Genomic DNA, 23,229 nt, shown 5'->3' with positions numbered 1-23,229 from the left:
CGAGTGTCCTCTGAGCTTACCGGCTGTCTACTGAAAACATCCCATTTCATTTGCACAATTCATGAAAAGTCCGTTAGCAACAGCTCTCCTACCTGTTACATAAGGTCCCAGGGGCATCTGGCTGTAGTTGACTATACCGCCCGGTCCAGGCCCACGGAAATTTGGGCCAAAGTTATTGTACATCTGCGATGATCCAAAGGTTCCCTAAAAAAAGTTTTATTTATTGAACTATTGTTTTAAATTAAACCAAAAGCAACAACGTGTCGATGTGTCCTCAGTCGTGCCGTGGTGTGTGAGACTCGCCGACACAGCTATAGTCGTAGATGTAGGGGGTAATGACAATGTGGGGTTCAGACTGTTAGAATGTCCCAACAGTCAGAATGCTGGGCCGGTTTTGGCTAACACGTCTGCAACTTGACAGGCAGAACTCCACCCCCAGACCAGGACTGAGCCCCGCCCACCAGCCAATCATGGTCCAGGAAAACCCAAATGCCGGACCATGATTGGCTGGCGGGCGGGGCTAAGGCCCGGTCTGGGGGCGGAGTTCCAGATGTAAACAAACCCGCCCCCAGATACCAGAGAGTATTGCAGAGGGTCCGGAGAAGCCCCGAAGATCAGCATGGTGAGTATAATTTGCTTCCACAGGTACCTCAGTATGGATTCTACTGGAGAAGGGGACTGATCTTCTATCAAGTCAGGTGAGTTGGAATGTATGGGCTCCGTGTAATAAAGTTATACTGTAAGTGTGTTTGTGTGTTGTTTTTTTTTAACTATTTGTACTGCTGGGGCACTACTAGTTCAAGCGGGCCCTTTATTGCCCTGCATGCTGGGACTTGTGGTTCTCCAAGTCCCTGCATGAGGTGGTGGCTTGCTGGGACTTGTAGTGCCACAGGAATACACAATGGTTTATCCTTTTTTTTACAATATAATCAGCTCAATGCCCAACGCCCAAGGGCATTGAGGACAGCCCCGGGCTTCAGCATGGGCAGGTAAGTTCTGGAGGGGGGGGACCCCTTCTTTGGGGGGGGGGGTCCCCACTTCCCCAGGACCCCTGCCCATGCTGACCGGTCAGGGAGTGAATGCTTTGGCTGGGGGGACATGTATAAAAAGTCTCCCCTCGGCTGTGGCATTACCCTGCTGGCTGGTTGGGCCCGGTGCTGGTACTTGAAATACGGGGGACCCCTAGTCATTTTGTCCCCCCCTATTTTGGGAACCAGGACCGGCCCTTGAGCCTGATGCTGGTTTCATAAAATACTGGGGACCCCTATTTGTTTTGCCCCGTGATTTTATGAAATCAGGACCGGCTCTTTGAGCCCGGGGCTGGTTATGCTCAGGAGGGGGGACCCCACGCCATTTTTTTTTTTTTTTTAAATGTTGTTTTAACTCTTTTTTTTTTACACCAGAACCATGCACAGATCGCAATGATCTGTGCATGTCTCTGACAAATTCGCCCATAAGAACCTGGTCTGAAAAAAGTGCGATTTTTAGACACCTCAAAAGTGCGAATTCCATTTGCGCATGCCATTAAATAAGCGATTTGTATACTTTTCTATGCGAAAACATCTGGATGCTATAAAAATGAGAATTTTTACTGCCAAGTGAGAAAGTGCGATTTACGAGACTTAGCGCACCCTATTAAATTGGCGATTTCGTCAAAAAATGCGATAACGCCATTTTGTTGCCTAATTATCGCCAAAAATGCAAAATCGCATCCTATTAAATGTCACCCTTTATCTGTCTCCACTGTTTAATGTACAAATGCAACGAGCCCCAGTGGTCTGTGTATGCTAATGTAGTTCTGTCAATTCCAGATGATTTAATTATACAAATAAGATGCATAATTCATGGGCAAAAAAAAGGTGCTTGGAACAGCTGAGTCACCTGGGATCTGGTGCTCTGAGTGGGGCTATACAGTGAGATCGATGTAAGATGTAGCAGTGATGTCACTAGGTTCTTGTCATTGGAGAAGCTCACATTGTATGTGAATGTCAATGGTTAAATGATAAAGCAATGCATCATCTGACCTGGACTGTGGTGTCACCTCCTCGGTTGGTCAGCCGGCTTAGGATACTGCGCTCAGACATCTGTAGGCGGGCAGCCACGGGTGGTATCCTAGACAGCATAGAGGGCAACCGGGTCACGTCGGCTTTCATGTCACTTAGCAGCTCCTCCAGTTGGTTAAGAACTGCAAGACACCATGTGTGAAAGCATAGTATTTACTGGAGAAAACCAAGTCACATTCTAAAGCTTATATATATATATATATATATATATATATATATATATATATATATATATATATATATTTTCTCTAGATCAAAAGGGAGCACTCCATAGTGCGTGCATCAGTAGGAAAAACTTTCTTTATTCCATAAAACCACTCACAAAGATAATCAATGGGTCACGTACCATAAAAAGCGGTTTGAGACAAGCGCAGCTTTCAACGTATAAACCTCAGACTCGGCGGTCTGGTTAGAGCGGCTGCACCGTCACCTTCGTCCGACGCTAGGCCACGCCCCTTCATCACAAAGTCCTAGTGACGAAATGCGTAGGGGCGTGGCCTAGCGTCGGACGAAGGTGACGGTGCAGCCGCTCTAACCAGACCGCCGAGTCTGAGGTTTATACGCTGAAAGCTGCGGTCGTCTCAAAACGCTTTTTATGGCACGTGACCCATTGATTATCTTTGTGAGTGGTTTTATGGAATAAAGAAAGTTTTTCCTACTGATGCACGCACTATGGAGTGCTCCCTTTTGTTCTAGAGAAATCCATTGTTCACCTATCCAAGTGAAGTTGGGGAAGCTGCCGATCGCTGAAGTGTGATTAGTGCTCATTGAACGTGTTCACCATCTGGGACTATTGTTTCCTTAAAAAAGACTACAGATAAGGACTTGCGCATTATTGTTTATTTTAAATATATATATATATATATATATATATATATATATATATATATATATATATATATATATATATATATATATAATAGGTTTAATTTGTACCGGGCCCCATAGATCCTTAAAATTCTTGTGGTGTGCGGGCGTGGTCTGGCGGGTAAGACAGTAATAACGAAGTGTTGTACAAAGAGCGTGGGCCCCATAACAACCTATTAAAGGGACCCCTATTCCAATGCTACTTCTGAGCCACCTTCCCGCAGAAATTATTAATACCGTGCCCCATAGCAGTGCCCTAGTTAATATTATGCCCCATACTATTGTCCTAGTTTATTTTATTAACCATAGTAATTCCTTAGTTCACATGATGTAGGGCTGCCAGTAACATAATGCTACAGAGTGTCCCCAAATCACATTATGACAGTGCCCCCAGTTCATGTTATGCCACACTATAATGCTCCCTGTTCATACTGTGCCCCCAGTTTAAATGATGCTACATTACAGAGCCCCAGTTCTTATTATGTAACATTATAGTGCCCTCCACATTACAATGAGCAGATCAGATGGCACATTATAGTGCCCTCCAGATCAGATGGCACATTATAGTGCCCTTAGGTTTAAGTTACATCACAGTGCCCCCTTACAACATCCACTACACACACACACACACACACACCTCTCACTGAAAACAAAATGTCCCATAATTCAGGCTGGGAGACGGATCAAGCCCAAATGCTTAGCAGACAAAGCGGGGAAGTTGGTATTCATCTTTATAATCTGGGTCCAGACCGCCTAAGCCTCTGGGCCCCATAGCAATGACACCCCTCCCGGGTGAGAAGTTCCTGCCTACAGTATGTATGGGAATGATTGCTACAGATGGTTTTTAGCATACTTCCTGATCTCAGTAACAGCATATTTACTGCAGTAAACGCTTATTATTTCTGATCTTATCCAGCAGTTTCTGGCTAATATCAGCTGCAGGCACAATCATAGACAGAAATATTTCTAACTACACCCTAAAGGATTCCTTACATGTAACACACAGATGAGTCATCTGAGATGACACTAAACTTACACAGAACGTTCTTCTGTACACATCCTGAAAAGTAAAGCTGGCAATCAGCTTTTGGATTCCAGTGAGCACACATCCTGTGGTCCTGATATATATGGGCTGTTATTCTACTATTGGTGTTATACTGGTTTGGGGCTGATAAACCCCCCACTCATCTGGTCCCAGAGACAGAGTGTGTCCGGGCAGTGTTTATTTTTTCATTCCATAATTTGGCGGCATGTTCATATACACTACGATCTCTTATGAAACACGGACCTCACCATGACCGTGTGTATGAGATTTTCTCATGTATAAAAAGTGCCAATCAGTTTTCAAAATTCTAAGCTTTCTAAGCCCCTGATGAAGTCACCTTTCTGAGGAAACGCGTTGGGCCTATTATACTGTTGGAAAGACCGAAGCTTTGAGAAACATTTATTACATGTTGCATTGAATGTGTTTCTGTATTTTTTATGTTGCCCATGGGGCATCTTTTTATTAAATATACTCTTTTTTAAATTATGTTTTAATTATGCTCATGATCTAATGTTCTATCCATGTTAATACTTCCTACCTTGGTCTTATTAGAACAGAGACCTATCTCTCCTACATGAGGACCTTAGTGATAACACAGTCACTGTTTCCGCTGTACACGTTGTCTGTGTGACACTCTTTGTGATTGGAAGTCTGTGGATGGATTCCCATCTCCTGGTTCCAGTACGGCTCTTGAGACCGGCAAATACAAAAACTGGTGTAGCAGCAACAGGCTACAGTGCAAAGCATCAGGGGGTGCCAGATTCTAGTTCACACTGGTGGGAATGGGGGCCTTGACTTGATTAGTTAATGTACAAATAATACCGACAAGTGTCTCCAAGGAAGGCTAAAATAACTCGTTCATGAACACGTACTCTATGGGGGGTTATTATGGTTAATTAATTATGGTTCATTTGCAAAGCTGCGAATTTGTAGCGTTTCGAGTCCACCAAACTTTGCCTTTGCAATGGTGCAAGAGCGTTTCCCTCGCAGGACTTGTGAATGTGTAACATCCATTTGCAGCCTAGGGGAATCCACTCATATCATTCGATGGTCGGCAACCATCAAATGATGGCGAAGGTACATGCATATATGCGTATAAGGTACTTACATATGTGTGGACGCTTGGGAGGAAGAGGATGTCCCCTTTCCTGGGGCGAGAGGCATGTCACCATGCAGACTTTCTGGCGTTGCAGCCTCCACTTCCATTGGTCAACTACGCAAGCTAATCTTGGATCTCAGCTTGTGACTGGGGTTTGTCCTATATGTCCTGCCTTCAAATCGGACACAAGCTGCCTAGACTTTCTGCCCACCTCTGAGTCAGCAACAAGCTAAGCGATCCTGCCTGTAATGGTCCTGATTCATATAAAAACGCATGCAAATGGACAAAACCCTGCTGAACTGCAAGCGGGGCAGATGTAACAGGTACAGAGAGAGTTAGATTTGGGTGGGGTATGTTCAAACTGAAACCTAAATTACTGTGTAAAAATAAAGCTCTAACATCTGTGGGCTACATGCAAAAGCAGCCAGTATTTACCCTGCATAGAAACAATATAAATATATTTGCTCCCTGTTGGTTGCAGACTCAAAATTACTTTTTTTTTTTTTTTGCTTTACTGAATTTGACCCAATGTTTCCTGAGAGAGGGGTGGGAGTGCCAAAACCAAGCCGCATAGCAGTCCTATAGAATGGTTATAAATGGGTTGTGTATTTATCAGGCCGATGAGCCACAGCTGATATTATATATAGTGGTTTAGCAAATCAAATCCAGACAATTCATCACTGACCAATGGCAAAACTGTTTGTGGGAGGGGAGATCAGACTTGGGGGTGGAGTAAGGAATCCTCGCCGACTATACTCCCCTTCCCTAAATTCTAAGGAAACCCTCTTTATAACACCTCACTATCTGTTCTACTTTGGTCTGTGTTGTATGTGGTCATATAGAGAGATCTAGCCAAATCTCATAGCCTCAGAGTTCAGCGGCCTTGTGAAATCCCGGATGAACTCAGAGTGTTTTTTTAAAGGGGCAATCATTTTCAAGACTAAACCATGGTGCTTAAATGATTGCCCCTTTAAAAAACCTCTGAGTTCAACCGGTATTCTGCTCGGCCACCAAACTCGGAGGCAATTACATTTGGCCAATAGCACCGTACCATATAACATAGATTGTTACTAATTAGTAACATCATTGACGCAATCTACACTTAACACTCAGTGAAAACTAGTCATTTTCGTAAACATATTTATTTTACAATCTGCACAATTACAGCACATTTACATGGTGGCAGTCCAGGGTACGTGCGCCATCTAGTGGTAGGAGCGGGTTAGTAACGGTCACAAACCTTTGTGTAGCACAGCATTAGCAGGCTTGTTCCCTGCCAGGGACTCTTTGGAGAGATGCTGGTGGCTCTCAGCGAGGCACTCCACTTCTGCCAGTCGGGCATTGAGTGCCATGGCTGGGTGGTTCGGATCCTGGGTCATGTTGAGATACGCTGCTCGTCTGAGCTGTTCTTCAATCACTAGTGCCTGTTCCAGTAGCTGCGGGGAAATATGCAAGTTATCGTTTAGTGAACACATTTTAATAATTATTTTATGCCACTGACCAAGCAAAACAAAGACTAGAATTGTGATTGTGTCAATAGATTTACTAGCCCTTGAGGTTTGTTGTGGAGCTTTGAAAATCTGCAACATGTGTAAATGTAACACCGTGAAGTGTTTGCCTTTGGATGTGACATTACCCCCCTGGCCCGGTGCTGGATCTTTAACCCTTTGAGTGCCAACACCTCTGTGAGAGATGTTCAAAAATTTCCACTAAAAACGCCAGCGTCGCTCACATTTGTTATATAAATTCAAATAAAAAAGGGTTGTGTAAAAAAAGATTACATTTCCTATATAAGGAAACATTGCATGATTGTCATTATGATGAAACAATAAAAATGTTTCGACAAATTCACTTGGCACTCAAAGGGTTAAATACGGGGGAATCCCTATGCAATATTTTTCCAGAACTTTCAGGACCACGGCCAGCTCAATGAGCTCAGTGTTGATGGTTTTATTTACACAGAGAAGAAATGCACAGATCACACTGATGTGTGCTGGTGTATGCAAAGTATGTGGCTCACAGGCATGTCTATAAAATTGAGACACAAACACAACTGAACTCACACTTGGGGCCTTATTCTAGTTCACTCTTTCTGACAAAATCCTTCTTAGATGGACAAAACCATGTGCACTGCAGGGGGGGGCAGCTGTAAATGTGCAGAGATAATTTGATTTGGGTGAGTTATTTTGTTTCTGTGCAGGGTAAATACCGGCTGTTTTATTTTTACACTGCAATATAGATCTCACTTTGAAGTAAAACCCCACCCAAATCGAATTCTCTCTGCACATGTTACAGCTGCCCCCCTGCAGTGCACATGGTTTTGTCCATCTAAGAATGATTTTGTCAGAAAGAGTGAACTAGAATAAGGCCCATGGTTATAGAGGATTCTTAGTAAATTTCAGTGTTTGATCTTGAAAAACTCTTACGTGTCCCAGCAAACCCCTGTGTGTTTAAACTAGGACCAAACACTTCTTAGTAAATTTACCCCATACTGTCCAGCACATCCAGCATCCTCTGTGGAAATTATGATACCAATTATGATACCACCTGTAGCCAATCAGATCAATGGAATGCTCACAGCAGCACAGAGTATCTCACAGGATGAGTGTGCCCCCCTTTCATCTTATTTTGCGGTTCCTGTATTGACTGTAAGTGCAATGGAAACACTGAGTGGTTTATTACTAAGATGGGAGTTCTATTGAAGAAGCTGTGTTGCTATGAGCAACCAACCAGATCTATGAAGTAAATAAATAAGAAGTAGATTCTGATTGGTTGCTATCCCATCCCCATAAAACTCCCATCTTAGTAAATAAACCCCTGAGATAAACATCTATGATATAGTAAATTATATATTTTATCCTAAATTTGGAAACCCAAACGCACCACTCGTTATTGAGCAACTCAAAGTCCATACAGATCCGATCACGCCGCCCATCTGGGGCGCAATGGCGTCGCCAAGATTTACATTCATATGTACTAACAAAACAGACCTTACAAGAATACATCATATAATTGTAATATAGTCATTGGAATACCAACTGCTATAGAAATATAATATAAAAAAAAAAAATAAACCTTAAATCTTCGTGCAAGAAATTTGTTTTTCATTTCCAAGTAGTTCCCCTTGTGAATCTCTGACTTAAAGGGCTCATTTAAAATTAAATACCGGGGGTCATTCTGGATATCCTGCCAGCGGGCATAGCCATGTCTGAGGTTAGGAATTAAGGAACGGAACAGGGAGACAGACAGATCATTAGTCAGACAATGGATCGTGGCTGCAAGGGAGAAAAATCATCTCATACAAATGGATCATTAGGAGGAGAGGCAGAAAAAATATAGTTCTGTGTTACCTCCCAGGGTGTCATAACCTTTAATTACCAATCAATAAGGATCGCCCTGGGTGCACACGGCAGGCGGCACAGGAGGCTACACAAATAAGTAATGAAGCACATACAAGGCTCACAATGACAATACAGAAAAGGTCATCGTCAGAGTCGGGAATGGGAGCGGGAGAGTGGCTCTCTGATGGGGTGAATGATAATGTGCAGACGGGCGGCCGGATACCAGTATACCAGACACATCAACTTTGTAATTTAGCTAGATTATTTGAAAAATGTATTTTACTAGATTAAAATAGTTGCAAATTACAGATATTTGTGTTCCTGCTTTCTGCATTTAGAAATCTACAATGAGCAACTCACAAGGGTGAGTGATGTATGCAGTGCGTAGTTACCTACAACTGGCGGCACGGTACAGAGATGGTTAGTATCAGTGATTGTGGTGGGTGAGTACAACCAGTAGGAGTGAACAGCAATGGCTGGTAACTAAGGGTAAGAGGACCCAAGACAAATCTGTAACCCACTCCCGCTACTCTGCAGCTCCTTACACACTGGGCGGTTCTGGCCACAGCAGACTATATCATTATCACCGGGTCCCAGCTCCGTACATGCAGGAATTGACCTGCATGTATAGACAACAGGGGAGAAGTCATTAACAACCAGTGGGAGCGCGCACTGTTCGTTGCCTACACTCTGGGCAATATTATGAACGATATCGCTCAGAAGACTTAATTATATTGTCCACTTTGTATGCACCTTAAACCAATCGTGTCTTAGTATGATACTAATCGGTCATTGATGGGTTGTATGATTGTGTAGCCTCTTGGTCAGTGTTTTATGGCTGTATCAATAACTTTCCTGGGCTTTGTACATGCACAGTAGGGTCTGCTGCAGAGTTATACGTATCCCGGATTATCAGTTTGCACGAGAATGAGGATATCTGCACGTATGCCCGCAGTGGTGGGACGTGGGCTCTCGTGGGCAAAGTTCTGTGATGTTCACGCAATACGGCCCAAGATGATGATGAGGACTACTCGTACACCTTCCAGTAATACGCACAGCCCTGAACATGTATATAAATACGCACAGCCCTGAAGGATGTATATAAATACGCACAGCCCTGAACATGTATATAAATACGCTACGTCTCTGTGCAAGCCTCTTTGCTGTAATTTACGCCTTTTGTCATCCATCTCTGCATCATTCACATGGTATACGGTCACTTTGACGGTGTCCATGTGGACTATATCGACATCCGGGACAAAAAAACATGAAAACTCATGTCAACCTTTTGACTGTCGCCCTTGCTCATGTCGACCATAGCCACGTCAACCTATTTCAGGTGTCGCCCTAAGCCCTGTCGACCTTCAGTGGTTGACGCAATGCATGTCGACCAAAATTAGGTCAACCCAATGACCCCTAGCCCATCCACATAGTGACAAAACAGTGAGAGCTTACAGTCTACACCATTTATAGTAACCCGGGAAAGGGCTCTCGTGTGTCAGTGGTCGAAGCTTATCTCATTTATACCGATATGTCCCGGCCTTGTATGATGTCCGGAGCATGCAGTGCCGTCTTTGCTAAGTGAAGACATATCACCATCCTGCGGTGCATCCCCATGTGACTGAAGGATACGTGACAATTCCGGCAAGCAGCCAATAGTCATGTCTCCTGTGCCATATTTCATAGATTTTGCTAGAAGAAACTGCGGCTCGTTCCTCGTTTTGCCACAGCGTATGAAGCTCTGAAATAGAGGAACAGAAACACGTAAACAAACAACCGCAACTACACACTCTACACACTCTAAGCAGTGCTGTGATGCTGCACAGGCCAAAGTGTATCCAATGCAGATTATGTTAATGCTACAGAAAAAGCTTAGAAACCACCAACCGACACGGCTGGTGTTCTGCTGGCCTCAGAAGAGTGAGAGGGATAAAGGGGCCAAAAATTCAATCGATGTGATCCGAATACGCACCCTGCCCTAAAGGTCGGGGTTTGCACTTGCACATTTCTGTGCATATGCAAACCCCGGCAGCGAACGGCCACGGAGTTACGCTTTGGGGAGGGAGGGCCAGGGGCGGACACAGGGGCAGATTATGGGAATGCCCAGTGTTTTATGGGCATCCCCATGAAAACACTGGGCGTTCCCATGGGTATGCAGACGGGCCGATGGCGTCACATGACGTCAGCCGCCCGCCCCTTCTTTGTCCCGGCGCTCACAAACATTAGTTAGTTGAGATTGACTTTTATTTGCGAAGGCAGGACAAATCATTCGATGGTCGGCAACCATCGACTGATTTCTCCTGCTAGCGGCTCATGCAAGGGGATGTGTTCTCGTACACATCCCCTGGCATGGTACCAAGGGGATTCGGCGGCAGGGGAGGGGGGTGTATTCGGCCGGGCGGCATCTCAGGCGCTCGGTAAGCTGCAATGGTCGCAGTTTACTGAGCCAACCTGAATGAGGGCCTAAGTACCAACAAATCAGCTCCTGACTGTCATTTTGCAAACAGACTGTGTGTAATATTGAGATCCATAATTTAACACTTTTACCTGTAAAACCACCATCCGCAATATTAAACATAAATTTATATTTCCCACTATCGTCTCTTTTTCCTTCTTCATCTTCTTGTTTTATGCAGTTTTCCCCGTTCTGTTGGTTCACACACTCATCTTTCTCATCTACTTTGCTGTCCTCCTCTGCAAAAAGAGAACGAGTCAGCATGTTCCTACAACCAAAATGCGTATAAATGACTATCACATCTAATCCCCATGTTATTGTCTCCAGTGGAGAAAGAACCCCGGCAAATGGGAGTGCAATAGTATTTGGGAATATCACATTTTACAGGATAGGGGGCCAGAAACATGTTTATGGTACAAATATGAAAAGATTTGATTTGCAGAATAGCAGATATCCCTTAGCCCAGTTAGTAGAAGAGTAGTTTCCCTTAATACAGGGCTGGGCAATTGCGGCCCTCCAGATGTTGATGAACTACACATCCCAGGAAGCTTTGCATTAGTTTTGCTATGTGGCCATGTTGAAACTAATGCAAGGCATGCTGGTATGTGTAGTTCATCAACATCTGAAGGGCCGCAATTGCCCAGCCCTGCCTTAATACAAGCAAGTAGTAAAGTAGATGTCCCTCAGCCCAGCTAGGGGAAGAGTAGAAGTCCCTCAGCACAGCTAGCAGAAGAGAAGTTGTCCCTCAGCTCAGCTAGAAGAGTAGATGTTCCTCAGCCCAGCTAGGAGAAGAGAAGTTGTCCCTCAGACCAGCTAGCAGAAGAGTAGACGTCCATCAGCCCAGCTAGTAGAAGTGTAGATGTCCCTCAGGTCAGCTAGGAGAAGAGTGACTGTCCTTCATCCCAGCTAGCAGAAGAGAAGATGTCCCTCAGCCCAGCTAGTAGAAGAGTAGATGTCCCTCAGCCCAGCTGGTAGAAGAGTAGCTGTCTCTCAGCCCAGCTAGAAGAGTAGTTGTCCCTCAACCCAGCTAGCAGAAGAGTAGCTATCCCTCAGCCCAGCTAGGAGACGAGTAGCTGTCCCTCAGCCCAGCTAGCAGAAGAGTAGATGTCCCTCAGCACAGCTAGCAGAAGAGTAGATGTCCCTCAGCCCAGCTAGCAGAAGAGTAGATGTCCCTCAACCCAGCTAGCAGAAAAGTAGATGTCCCTCAACCCAGCTAGCAGAAAAGTAGATGTCCCTCAGCCCAGCTAGTAGAAGAGTAGATGTCCCTCAGCCCAGCTAGTAGAAGGGTAGATGTCCCTCAGCCCAGCTAGTAGAAGGGTAGATGTCCCTCAGCTCAGCTAGCAGAAGAGTAGCTATTCCAAAGCCTAGGTAGCAGGAGAGTCAACCTGCATCACCTTCCTTTCGGTGTACTTTCCTGCTTCCCCTCAGTAAAGTGCTGTAATACATCTAACTCCCTTAATACAAACATCTTAAAATAACCAAACATGCAGATTTGCTCAGACAACTAAAGTTTATGTTTAGCTCATAATGAACTACATTACAAAAATCTGATTCATCAGGGTGTGCCAATGTCATGTTGTATCTGTAGATAAGTACAACTCTGTGATGATGAAAACTCTTTGGGCAGTCACTAGGTAACTAGTGCCCCCTTGTGGCTCTATTATTTATACCACTTTCACACTGAAACGGCTTAAATCCATGTACGACCCAGGATACTGAACATGGGTTGAAACCTGGATTCAGATCAGTGGTGGTCCTTCCAGGGAGTGACACCAAAATGAACACTCCTCAATAGTAACAGGATTCAAATGCTGAAGTGTAATATTAATCTGCAGCATCTGGCTCCCATTACTGAGAGGAAACCAGCAGTGCTGGAGAGTCTCTGGGAGCAGTCTGCTCGCCACCAAAGTGAGATTATCCCTGGCTTCTATGTTTCTATGTTTCCACTGCAAACATACTGTATGATGACCTCAGTGGGGCTTTCCACTAGTCCATGCCCCCATGCTCATTTTCAGACAGGGATCTCTTGGCCGCACCAGGTGTCACAGACCCACTTTTCACCCTGCCAAATGGTCCAGGTTCATCGCTTTTCAGACTGGACGACTTGGGAGATGACATCTCCTGAGCCAGCCAATAAGCTCCTTTAAGTTATGACCTGGCTCATTTATGTACAGTAAATAGGTGAAAGTGGAGGTTGTGCAAATGCAGCGGCTGTTTAAGGGCTCAGGAATCAGATCAACACAGATTTACACTATTCTCCTCTACAGAGTAGTTGTGAGATGTACTAAGCCTTAAAAAGTGATAAAGTGGAGTGCGATAAAGTACCAGCCAATCAGCTCCTAACTGTCATGCTGCATACCAGGTTTGAAAAAAGGCCAATTAGGAGCTGGATGGAAGTTCATTAAGCATATCTGGTCCTGGATGGGAAATGAGATGCAGTAACTTAACAGAAACTGTAGTAGAGATATATCTGCGCCAAACCTGACTGCAGCAATATGTCACACCTGCGGATACCAACCCCCAAAATCCAAATATACAAAAAATACACAAGTGGTGGACAAAGTTGCGCTGTCTTTCTAATAAAGGTGTATAATTCACTGCTCTCTTATTGTTGTAAAGATCCTTCACGGGTATCCGTTTTGTACCTGTAGTGGTCCTTTTTCAAGGTGTCTTGAAAAAGGACCACTACGGGTCTGAAACGCGTCAGTGTTTGTGGAGCCAGGTGACCAGCATTGCGGACCCTCTTCTGTCCTCTCAAGTTTTTTTCATTTAGAAAACCCGGGCGAGTGGTGGTGATAGAGGTGAAGTACCGCCTGGAAACGTGTCTTTTTTTGCTGTATTTTTAAACTTCTGTATGGTGGATGGACTTTGGAATAAATTTACTTGTTTCTACCAACAAAGTTTGAGTTTGAACTATTATCCGAGTGGCGAGTTGGGACCAAAAGATACCTTTTGATGAAAATAGGGCACTTCCCTAAGGTGAGCATACACTTTGAGGGGCTTGGAAATATTGGTGCTATACAGAGTTAACCAGATAAGGAATTGAGATCTACACAAAGATACCTTTATATAGGGCCTGTGATACAGGTCAGTAAGAAGGAATTCCAATTGAGCTTGTTGATTTTCTACACTGTATCAACTACTCATCAACCTTTTTTTCTTTCTTATTTCTCATCCCGTCTCTATGAATGGATACCCGTGAAGGATCTTTACTACAATAAGAGAGGAGTGAATTATACACCTTTATTAGAAAGACAGCGCAACTTTGTCCACCACTTGTGTGTTTTTGTAGAGATGCAGTAACTGCCTTCACATAAACATGGCAATCCAGTCTGCAGCAACAGCCAGGAAGCCCCCTCCATACGCTATAAGGGGGAGAGAGGGCAGGACATAAAGATTTTTTTTTATTGACAACAGTATTAGCAGTGTCTATAAGACCCACACATAATGGGAACGTTAAAGTGCTCTAGAAGGCATCAGCATGGGTAACAAGGCAGCATAGGTGGTGAGAAGAAGCCACCTACCCCTCCTGCCCATAGCCCACATACCAACAGGCCAGGACACAAGGATTGCTAGTGTCTAGTGACTGCGCTGCAGCTGTTTTTATACCTGATTTAGGTTCCTTGTCTTCCAGTTTATTTGGTGCATTGTTCAGTCCGGGTTTTTCTAAGGCTGTTTCCTCTTGTAGAACTTCTGCTGCTAAACGTGAAAAAATATGATCTATATGTTGTCATTCTGTTAATAAATCACAGCAGTATTCATTATGGCTTTCATAGAGGGAGATTTTGGACCTTTTTGATCCTGAATCAATGTCTCTTTCTCATCCTCCTCATCGTCTCCAGAATCTTTTTTCCTATTTTCTTTGTTTTCAAGACATTCTGGTTTTTCTTCAAGTTCGTCTTTCTCCGGCTTGGTTGGAAGCTAAGAGAAACATATTTAATACAAGCACAACACCAACCGTGATTCCCCACCCTAATACCATCAGTTCTAGGAAAGGTAACATAGGAACATTTTTTATACAATACAACTTTCATTATACAGTAGCTGTTCTGGGTATGTTCTATAGGGATCAGTATCAAATCCCGACAGTCGAAAAACCCCTGCTGGAATCCTGACCGCCGCAATGCTGACAAGAGGGGACCGTGGTTCGCCCCCCCCCCCCCCCCCCCCCTTGCAGGCTCGCTGCACTCGCCACACAGCGGGCCCAATGCCTCGCTACGCTTGCCACACCATTTTATTCTCCCTCTATGGGTGTTGTGGACACTCATAGAGGGACAAAGTGCCGGCATTGCGGCGGAATCCCGACCGCCGCAATGAGATTTCCGGTGCCGTCCACCGCCTCCCCACCCGCCGTTGCCAGTCCCCACCGCATCAAATCAGATCTAAAACACATGCGATTTGACCGATGCATCGGAATCGGGTGCAATCGGGCAAAATCACACTAGTGTGGCCAGCTTAAGAAGCAATTTCGGTAAAACACACGTTTGACGTTAACATGGTTGTACAGGAAAAAAGAAACAGCGGAGCGCTATCACTATGAATTATTAACCACTTTGTTAAAAAAGTAGATCAATTGGGTATCACAAAATGCTAAGAAACGTATTAAACATTCTAAATTTATCAATAAAATTGCTAATTATTGACCAAAAACTGTGTACTTAAAAGAATATAATGAATAATACATTTTGGACTGAGCAATATATACTTATGGTGGTCTCCCGCTTGTGTCTGTTAATAGATCCTGAGGTTTACTTGATCCCCCTTGTTATCTCATCAGCACTGGAAATTATAATGGTGGGTGTCCATAGAACCTGACTGGGTTATTGGTGTTGTGTTTACGATGTTTTTAAACAAATTGGTTAATAATTCATAGTGATAGCGCTCCACTTTTTCTTTTTTCTTGTATATATCTTATTTTAGGAATTGACTATTCCTTTGTGTGAGCTGCTTAACACATACATCCCACCTCCGGCGCCTACCATTCACCAGTTGGTGAATACTCTTTTTCATAGTTGGAGAGGACCTGGCGGCTCACACACACCAGGTATCCTCCGCTGCATGACGTATTGATGTATGAGGACGCATCTGTATGTACAATGGTTATTTTACCCGATCCCTTTTGATATTATGTTAGTAAACTCAGCACAAGTCCAGAAATATCAGTAAAAGAGACAGGCTGGATGCGTTTAATACTGCCCGGGTAAGATAGACGCAGCCTATGGTGCTATGAGGTTGGGGGAAGACAAAGATTCCCTCACCTGGGCCTCAGACTGAGGTTTGGGCTTCTGATCACCATTATCAGTCTCCTCGGATAGCGCACATTGCGTTTCACATTTTTCTATAAGAGAATAACAGATTTCTCAGAAACCTTTATACAAAACAAAGCTATACTAATCAAAGCTTTCACTTCAACCTTTTATTACAGTATTTCATTCCAGATTTTTATTACTATTTGATTTCACCTTTAATTTATACACTCACTCAGGACTTACACACACAATCATCTCCCCGTTCCATAATGTTGCACTAACACCTAGTAACATAGCCTCAGCAGCATCTCCTGAGTCTTAACTGATTTCACTAGGAACTTTTTTATGTGATTAAGCGCCAGATGAATCAAGCTTCAAAAAGTGATAAAGTGGAGAGTGATAAAAAACCAGCAAATCGGCTCCTAACTGCCGAGTTACAGGCTGTGTTTGAAAAATGACAGGTAGGAGCTGATTGGCTGGCTGTAAATCACTCTCCACTTTATCCCTTTTTGAAGATTGATACATCTAGCCCTAAGAGTCCTCCTGTTAAGACAAATAAAGGTTTATGTCATACACGAGGCACCCCTGCAAGTGTCCCAAGGCACCCCGGGGCGTCACAGCACACAGTTTAGGAACCACTGCTCTCCTGTTCAGGATATATTAGTAATATAGTGCACCTGGTACTGTAACTGCTCCTGGCTGTATAGGAGCAGGACTCGCTGGAACCGGCGTGGTCGGATCCGATGAAACAATGTCAAAACATTTCTTATTCTCTGCACCCTCGGGGATCATATCTGGGGTGCTGTACTTGCCGTTCACTTGTTCAAACTCCTGGACCTTAGGACATATAACAGGTCATAGGCTTAATTAGAAAAGTATGATTATTGTATGTCACTCAGAGGCAGATGTATTAAGCCTAGTGAAGTGACAAAGCGGTGAAGAAGTGAAGGTGATAACTCACCAGCCAATCAATGCCTGACTGTCATTTTCCAAACATAGCTGATTGGCTGATGCATTATCACCTTCCACTCTATCACCGCTTTATCACTTCACCTGGCTTAATACATCGAGCCCCTCACTGTGATAGCAACAGTAGGAATCTTTCATTTGTGTTACCTAACCCAGAAGACCTCTCATTTATAGAGGAGTACAATTGTAGGCTTTTAGTTTGTATTTCTGGGAGTTACATTTCTTTCCAAATAAAAGCATTTGCTGCCAATCAATGTACAGTACTTCTTATTTAGCAACTTCTAGAAGATAATAGTATCTGATTGGTTGCCCATAGCAACATGCCATGTGAAATAGAACTCCCATCTTAGTAAATGTCCTTCCCCAAGCACACATGGACTACTATATAACCAGAAGGAACCTGAGGAAGGCCTAGTAATAGGTTGAAACGCGTAGGTGTGTTTCTGCTGTGGTGGGTCTTGTTTGTGGATTGAGGTCTTGTCTCTTTGGACTGTTTGGAGATACTGCTGAGGTGAACCTGGGATAAGATCCATCTCTATGCTCACAGACAGGCCTTATGTATAAGGCCACAAAGTCTCATTGTTCTTATCATTGATCTAATAAATTGTATAAGTATTACACTATGGGCCTTATTCTGCTTGGAGCGTCCGGCCCGTACGCGTACGTCCCGGGGTTTTTTACGATCTGCGCATGTGCAGATACGCTAATGCGCCGGCGCGAACACTCCACAACGCTTACGGCCGGGCTCTCAACGTGCGAAAAAACCTGTACGCGAGCGTACGGGTAATGGGGCGGCATAGGGGCGTGTTGATGGGAGCGGCCGAAATAATGAGGGAAAATGGGCGTAAATATGGGCGTACACGGGGGTGTGCACCCAAAATGAGCGGTGCTACTACCGCACGATCGACTAAGGCACCGTTCGTTTCGGACGCCAAACAGGCGGCCGCCAGCCGCCAGCTAAAACCACCCCTACAGATACCGCTTGCCAGCGTGCGTCTGAGTTGGCTAATTAACGCTGATTACTACTCAAACACATACACCTGAATGTAATAAGCAATGCTGCAGTCTATTAACTACAAACCATGATTTCACTGCCTGCAAGCCACACATGCAGCACGCAAACACATTGGAAGCTTATGTTTCTATACTTCTCCACATTTAAAGGTTTGTTTAATTTAAGGTAAGCATCTTTTTATACGCTAAGGTAGGTATTTGATAAACAGACACATTCACTACCTGCTTTCATAGACTTTACGCAGTAGCACACTCAATCTACACAAGTCGACATGTGTCAACGGCTTCACTCTAATACTAACATAGGTTTTGTATTTAGGATACACTAACATAAACCACATCTAACACCTACAAACGATGTTTCTGCAATGTTTGAAGCCCATGACCACTATTTTCCACACAATCTTTGTATAGTACCCCAAATTATGACCTGTACCACTATCTCATCTGCTATGATTTGGATTTCACTACACTCTGGATGTAAGATGCCACCAATCACATTATTGCACTCTCATCTCTCTAACAAAGGATTCCTACATCTGCTTATGACACTGTCAAATCATATATATTTTAAAAGTTATGCATGTTTGTTCACAAGCTAATTTATCATGTTTGGCCCATTCACACATCTTTTTTTAGGGAGGACACATATGAATTCCTACACAAATGTACCTTTTCACCCTTGTTTGTCTGCCTCACCCACTCCATGAGGAAAGCATTGTTCTGGACCTGCTTTTACCTACTACTGTAGGAGCTACCTCACCTGCACACAAACTGCTTTCTCACCTATTAAGTTGCTCTGCACATGTGCTGACACAAACTAATTAGCAGGGAAAAGTTGGATAGGAACATGGGAATGGCCATGGAGAGGGTTACACATGGGAAACTTCCACCACACTTCAACAAATGTTCAAAAATACCCTGGTCAGTAAGTACACATAAATCTAGTATTTGTTTCACACAAGAAATTACACATACCACAATTTTGATTTAATTTGTAAAATAAATTTATTTGCTGTTCAGCATCACAGCTTGACACTTTAATGTGAGAAATCAAAAAAACAAATAAAATAGACACACAAATAATAAAACAGCCAGAACAAGAGGTTGCATATCTCCAAACATGTGTTACCCTGCAAATGCAATGGTGAAAGAAATGGGGACACCAGAATACGTACTGCAACAACCAGGGTGAATACTAAGCAAGATACACACCACCAAAAAAAATATCCTGCATTTGTAGAGGTCAAAATACGAACTTTCATGCCCATGGCACGCAAATGGATCGATGGGCAACTCAGGAAGCGGATGTCCAGTGCAATTTAAACCTTTGGCCTCCAACCACAGAGGAAGTGAACCAGGTCTCATTTGGGCCCTTTTTTGCCCCTTTTAGATGGGGCCTTGGGGACAGGGGCCTTTGGGTCAGCTGGCTTTCGGCGTCTTCCCCTAGTCGCCACAGGAGGGTCAGCCGAGGTGGAAGGTTGGGGAGCAGCTTGGGGTGGGGCAGCAGATGGGGGATTGTCCCTTAGGGACCTGGCGGTGGACAGCTGCTCCGCAATAAGTTCATTCTGGCGGCTGAGGTGTTGGCCAATGCTTAGCATGCCAGCCGCCAGAGTTTCATTAATGCGGTTCAACGCCTCAACCTGCAGCTGGTTTGTGGCCTTCCACTCCGCCAGAAAATCCCCCACCTGCTGCTGACGGATCGCAGCATCCACCCCTTGCTGCTCGATCCTCTCCAGCGTCACCAACAGGCTCTCACTCAATGTCTCCTGAGGCTGGGGCTGGGGGCGACGTCTTGGTGGAGGCTGGACCACCTGCTCCACCTGTGGCTCTGCAGAGGCCGATGCTGCCGGTACATCCTGACTTTCTGCTTCTGCTAGGATAAGAATTGAAAACAATGTCACCATCACATACGCAATAAAAAATATCTTTCTAAATACAATGCATTACTGTGACTTACCATCAAAAGCAGCAGCAAAGACCTCCACCGGGAGCTCACTGTCCATATTGGAGATCCCCCTGATCTCCCCCACATCGATCACGTCACAGGAGTCCAGCTCCAGGGGGGTAAACTCCAAATGGTCAGGCATAGGACCGCTCCCGGTGGACATGCTGTGGTTGTACCGGTCAGTCATCTTCCTCTTCAGGGCACTTTTGAAGTCAGTCCACCTACAAGTTTAAAAATACAAATATCACCATGAGATATGTGCACCACTGTGCTACGTGTAGGGTTACCACCTAGTCCCTTTAATTCCGGACACATGTTACTTACACAGGTTCTGTGGCAGTTTAAAATTAGGTGAAGTGGAGTCTTGAAGTCAGCCAGCCACAGAACCTGTGTAATTAATATGTGTCCGGAATTAAAGGGACTAGGTGGTACCCCTAGCTACGTGACATTTCCTAGTGTGGGTGATCTTATGTTTTTTTGCCATGTGTGGCCAAATAATTCTTTGATGGACAAAACCATGTGCACTGCAGGTGAGGCAGGTGTAAAACCCCACCCAAATCTGATTATCTCTGCACAAGTAACACCTGCCTCACCTGCAGTGCACATGGTTTTGTCCATCTAAGAAATATTTGGCCAGAAAGAGTGAACTAGAATAAGGGCCTCAGTTCCTGCTGGAGACTGCTGAAAAATTGCCCTGACAAACACACTAACCTTTTCTTTACCGCGTCCCAAGTTCTGACCACTGGTGACACCTGGTTCACTTCCTCTGTGATCTTGTCCCAAAGGTTTCTCCTTGCACTGGCACCTGGCTTCCTGGTTGCCAATTCAATCCATTCGCGTGCCCTGGGCACGAGAATTCGCATTTCGGCCTCTACAAATGCAGGGTTTCTCCTTCTGGTGGTGGTATCCTGCTCAGTCATCACCCTAGATGTTGCAGCACGTTTTCTGGTGGCCCCAGCTCTCTCACCATGCACCTGCTGGGTCACACCTGTTTGGAGAGATGCAACCTCTTGTTCTGGCTGGTTGCTTGGCCCTTGTGGAGCTGGTGGAGGTTCACCAGGGCCTGTTACTGAGGGGCCCGCTTGATCTTGCAGGCGACTCCTCTCTTGGGCCCTCCTTCTCCGCTCCTCTTCCCTCTTCAGTAATGCTTGAAGCAGGGATTCGGCTTGTGCTCTCTGCAGAGCGTCCTCTGCTGCTGAATCGTCAGAGTCAGACATGTTTGCAGCAATTGTGGGCTGCATCTGACTGAATATTTATATGTTAATCTCCCGCCACGAACAAGGGGGCGTATATTTTTCCCCGCAAGGTAGATGCAAATTTACGCCGATATTTCCCGCCGATAAGTCCCGCTTAAATTACGCAGGTCTCAATGCACCTGATCAATCACCCGTATATGTATATACACAGGTTGTGGAGCATTGTGGGCTACATCGTGAAATGTGTGCACCTGTCATTCCAATGATGAGTGTTGTCAGCTGGTATCTGTTGGAGTTCGTGTATGCTTTGTGAGTCACATTTCAAAACATCACGTTATAATGCTTTCCTTACATATGTAATGTGTATGAAATTGTCATACAGCAACATGTTGCATTGTGGCCCTTTAGGCAGCGTAGTTCTAAGTAGAGGGTTGCGTGTATTATTTTCCGCCTACTGTATATACAGTACTCCTCCCCATGCATATCGCTGTATCGTGCCCCCTTTAAGCAGCGTAGTTATAAGTAGACGGTTGCGTGTATTAATTTCCGCATACTATATATACAGTACTTCTCTTCATGGCAATCGGTGTATTGAGCCCCCTTTAAGCAGCGTAGTTAGGAGTAGACGGGGTGCGTGTATTATTTTCCGCACACTGTAAATACAGTACTTCTCTCTTCATTGAATGCATGCTGTTGGTTGTGGTGTGTATATCGGAACGGTCCGCGTAAGTTTCTATTCGCATCCAGTTTGTTAATGTAAGAAGGATTAATAAAGTTAATACCAAACAAACAATTTTTTACACCAATCAGCAAGCACCAAAAGTGATATATGTACCTGCAATTATTAACTGCGCCATTGGCACTATGACTACTACCAGGGCTAGGCCGTTTACGACCCAGGAGCTGTTGGCCCTGGTTGATGTAATGGACCGTCACCTGGGGCCCAGGGGCCCATATGTCAGCAACATACTGCAGCCCGCCGCCTAATATACTCGACGACCGGCGTCCGCAGGAGCCTGGGGCAAGTTGAGCGGCGCTGGTCCGACCTGCGCCGGCGGCAGCCAGTGTTGCTCAGCACACTTCGCCGCCATATTGCCCGATGTAAGTTTTTATTTACTAGTATGCCTGCGTTATTTTGCAAATGTTTTCTGTACTTTTTATAAATGTGTCCCTGAGTATGTGGGTGTATATGGGGGTGTATATGGGTGTATATGGGGGTGTATATGGGTGTATATGGGGGTGTATAGGGGGTGTATATGGGTGTATATGGGGGTGTATAGGGGTGTATAGGGGGTGTATATGGGTGTATATGGGGGTGTATAGGGGTGTATAGCGGGTGTATATGGGTGTATATGGGGGTGTATATGGGTGTATAGGGGGTGTATATGGGTGTATATGGGGGTGTATATGGGTGTATAGGGGGTGTATATGGGTGTATAGGGGGTGTATATGGGTGTATAGGGGGTGTATATGGGGGTGTATAGGGGGGGTTTAAGTAGTTGATCAGTTTTTGGGTGTAGGATATCAAATAGTTTGCATGATAAATGTCTGAAATTTCACAGCAATGATAATTTTGAAGGTTATGAGCATGACTAATGTGAATTTTTCTTTCCCCCTTTTTTATGAAACCCAATCTTCGATTTCTATGCCATCAACATGAACATTTCAGCACGGGCAAGGGCACGCATTGAAGCCCGGGAGCAGGCAGCCCGGGACCAGGCAGCCGAGGAGGAGGAGGAAGAGGAGGAGGAAGAAGAGGAAGAGGAAGAGGAGGAGGAGGAAGAGGAGGAGGAGGAAGAGGAGAAGAAAGAGGAGGAGGAAGAGGAGGAGGAGGAAGAGGAGGAGGAGGAAGAAGAGGAGGAGGAAGAAGAGGAGGAGGAAGAAGAGGAGACCCAGGGTGCAGTTTTCACCCACACAATTTCCCCATCCCCCACCCCCTCCACAACCCCCACCCCCTCCACAACCCCCACCCCCCCCCCTCCC

At 44.8% G+C, this 23,229-nt stretch overlaps 1 protein-coding gene across 3 annotated transcripts in view; it reads right to left on the bottom strand.

Annotated features, from left to right (window-relative positions):
- Positions 1-23,229, bottom strand: part of CHD5 (chromodomain helicase DNA binding protein 5) — a 169,817-nt gene that overhangs the window by 4,460 nt on the left and 142,128 nt on the right. For 2 of the 3 annotated variants that reach the window (XM_083162994.1, XM_083162996.1), the window contains exons 31-40: positions 16,797-16,956; positions 16,129-16,208; positions 14,662-14,791; positions 14,480-14,569; positions 10,963-11,109; positions 10,048-10,156; positions 8,150-8,282; positions 6,315-6,510; positions 2,025-2,185; positions 93-204 (exon numbers count right to left, since the gene is read on the bottom strand). In XM_083162994.1, coding sequence (XP_083019120.1) covers positions 93-204; positions 2,025-2,185; positions 6,315-6,510; positions 8,150-8,282; positions 10,048-10,156; positions 10,963-11,109; positions 14,480-14,569; positions 14,662-14,791; positions 16,129-16,208; positions 16,797-16,956 — 1,318 coding nt within the window. The remainder of the gene's footprint in view (positions 1-92; positions 205-2,024; positions 2,186-6,314; positions 6,511-8,149; positions 8,283-10,047; positions 10,157-10,962; positions 11,110-14,479; positions 14,570-14,661; positions 14,792-16,128; positions 16,209-16,796; positions 16,957-23,229) is intronic. The other variant, XM_083162995.1, reaches the window with a different exon arrangement.

Source organism: Crinia signifera, chromosome 19 (assembly GCF_055691185.1).
Source record: "Crinia signifera chromosome 19, ASM5569118v1, whole genome shotgun sequence".
Classification (NCBI taxonomy): domain Eukaryota; kingdom Metazoa; phylum Chordata; class Amphibia; order Anura; family Myobatrachidae; genus Crinia; species Crinia signifera.
This window is presented reverse-complemented; position numbering and strand designations above follow the sequence as displayed.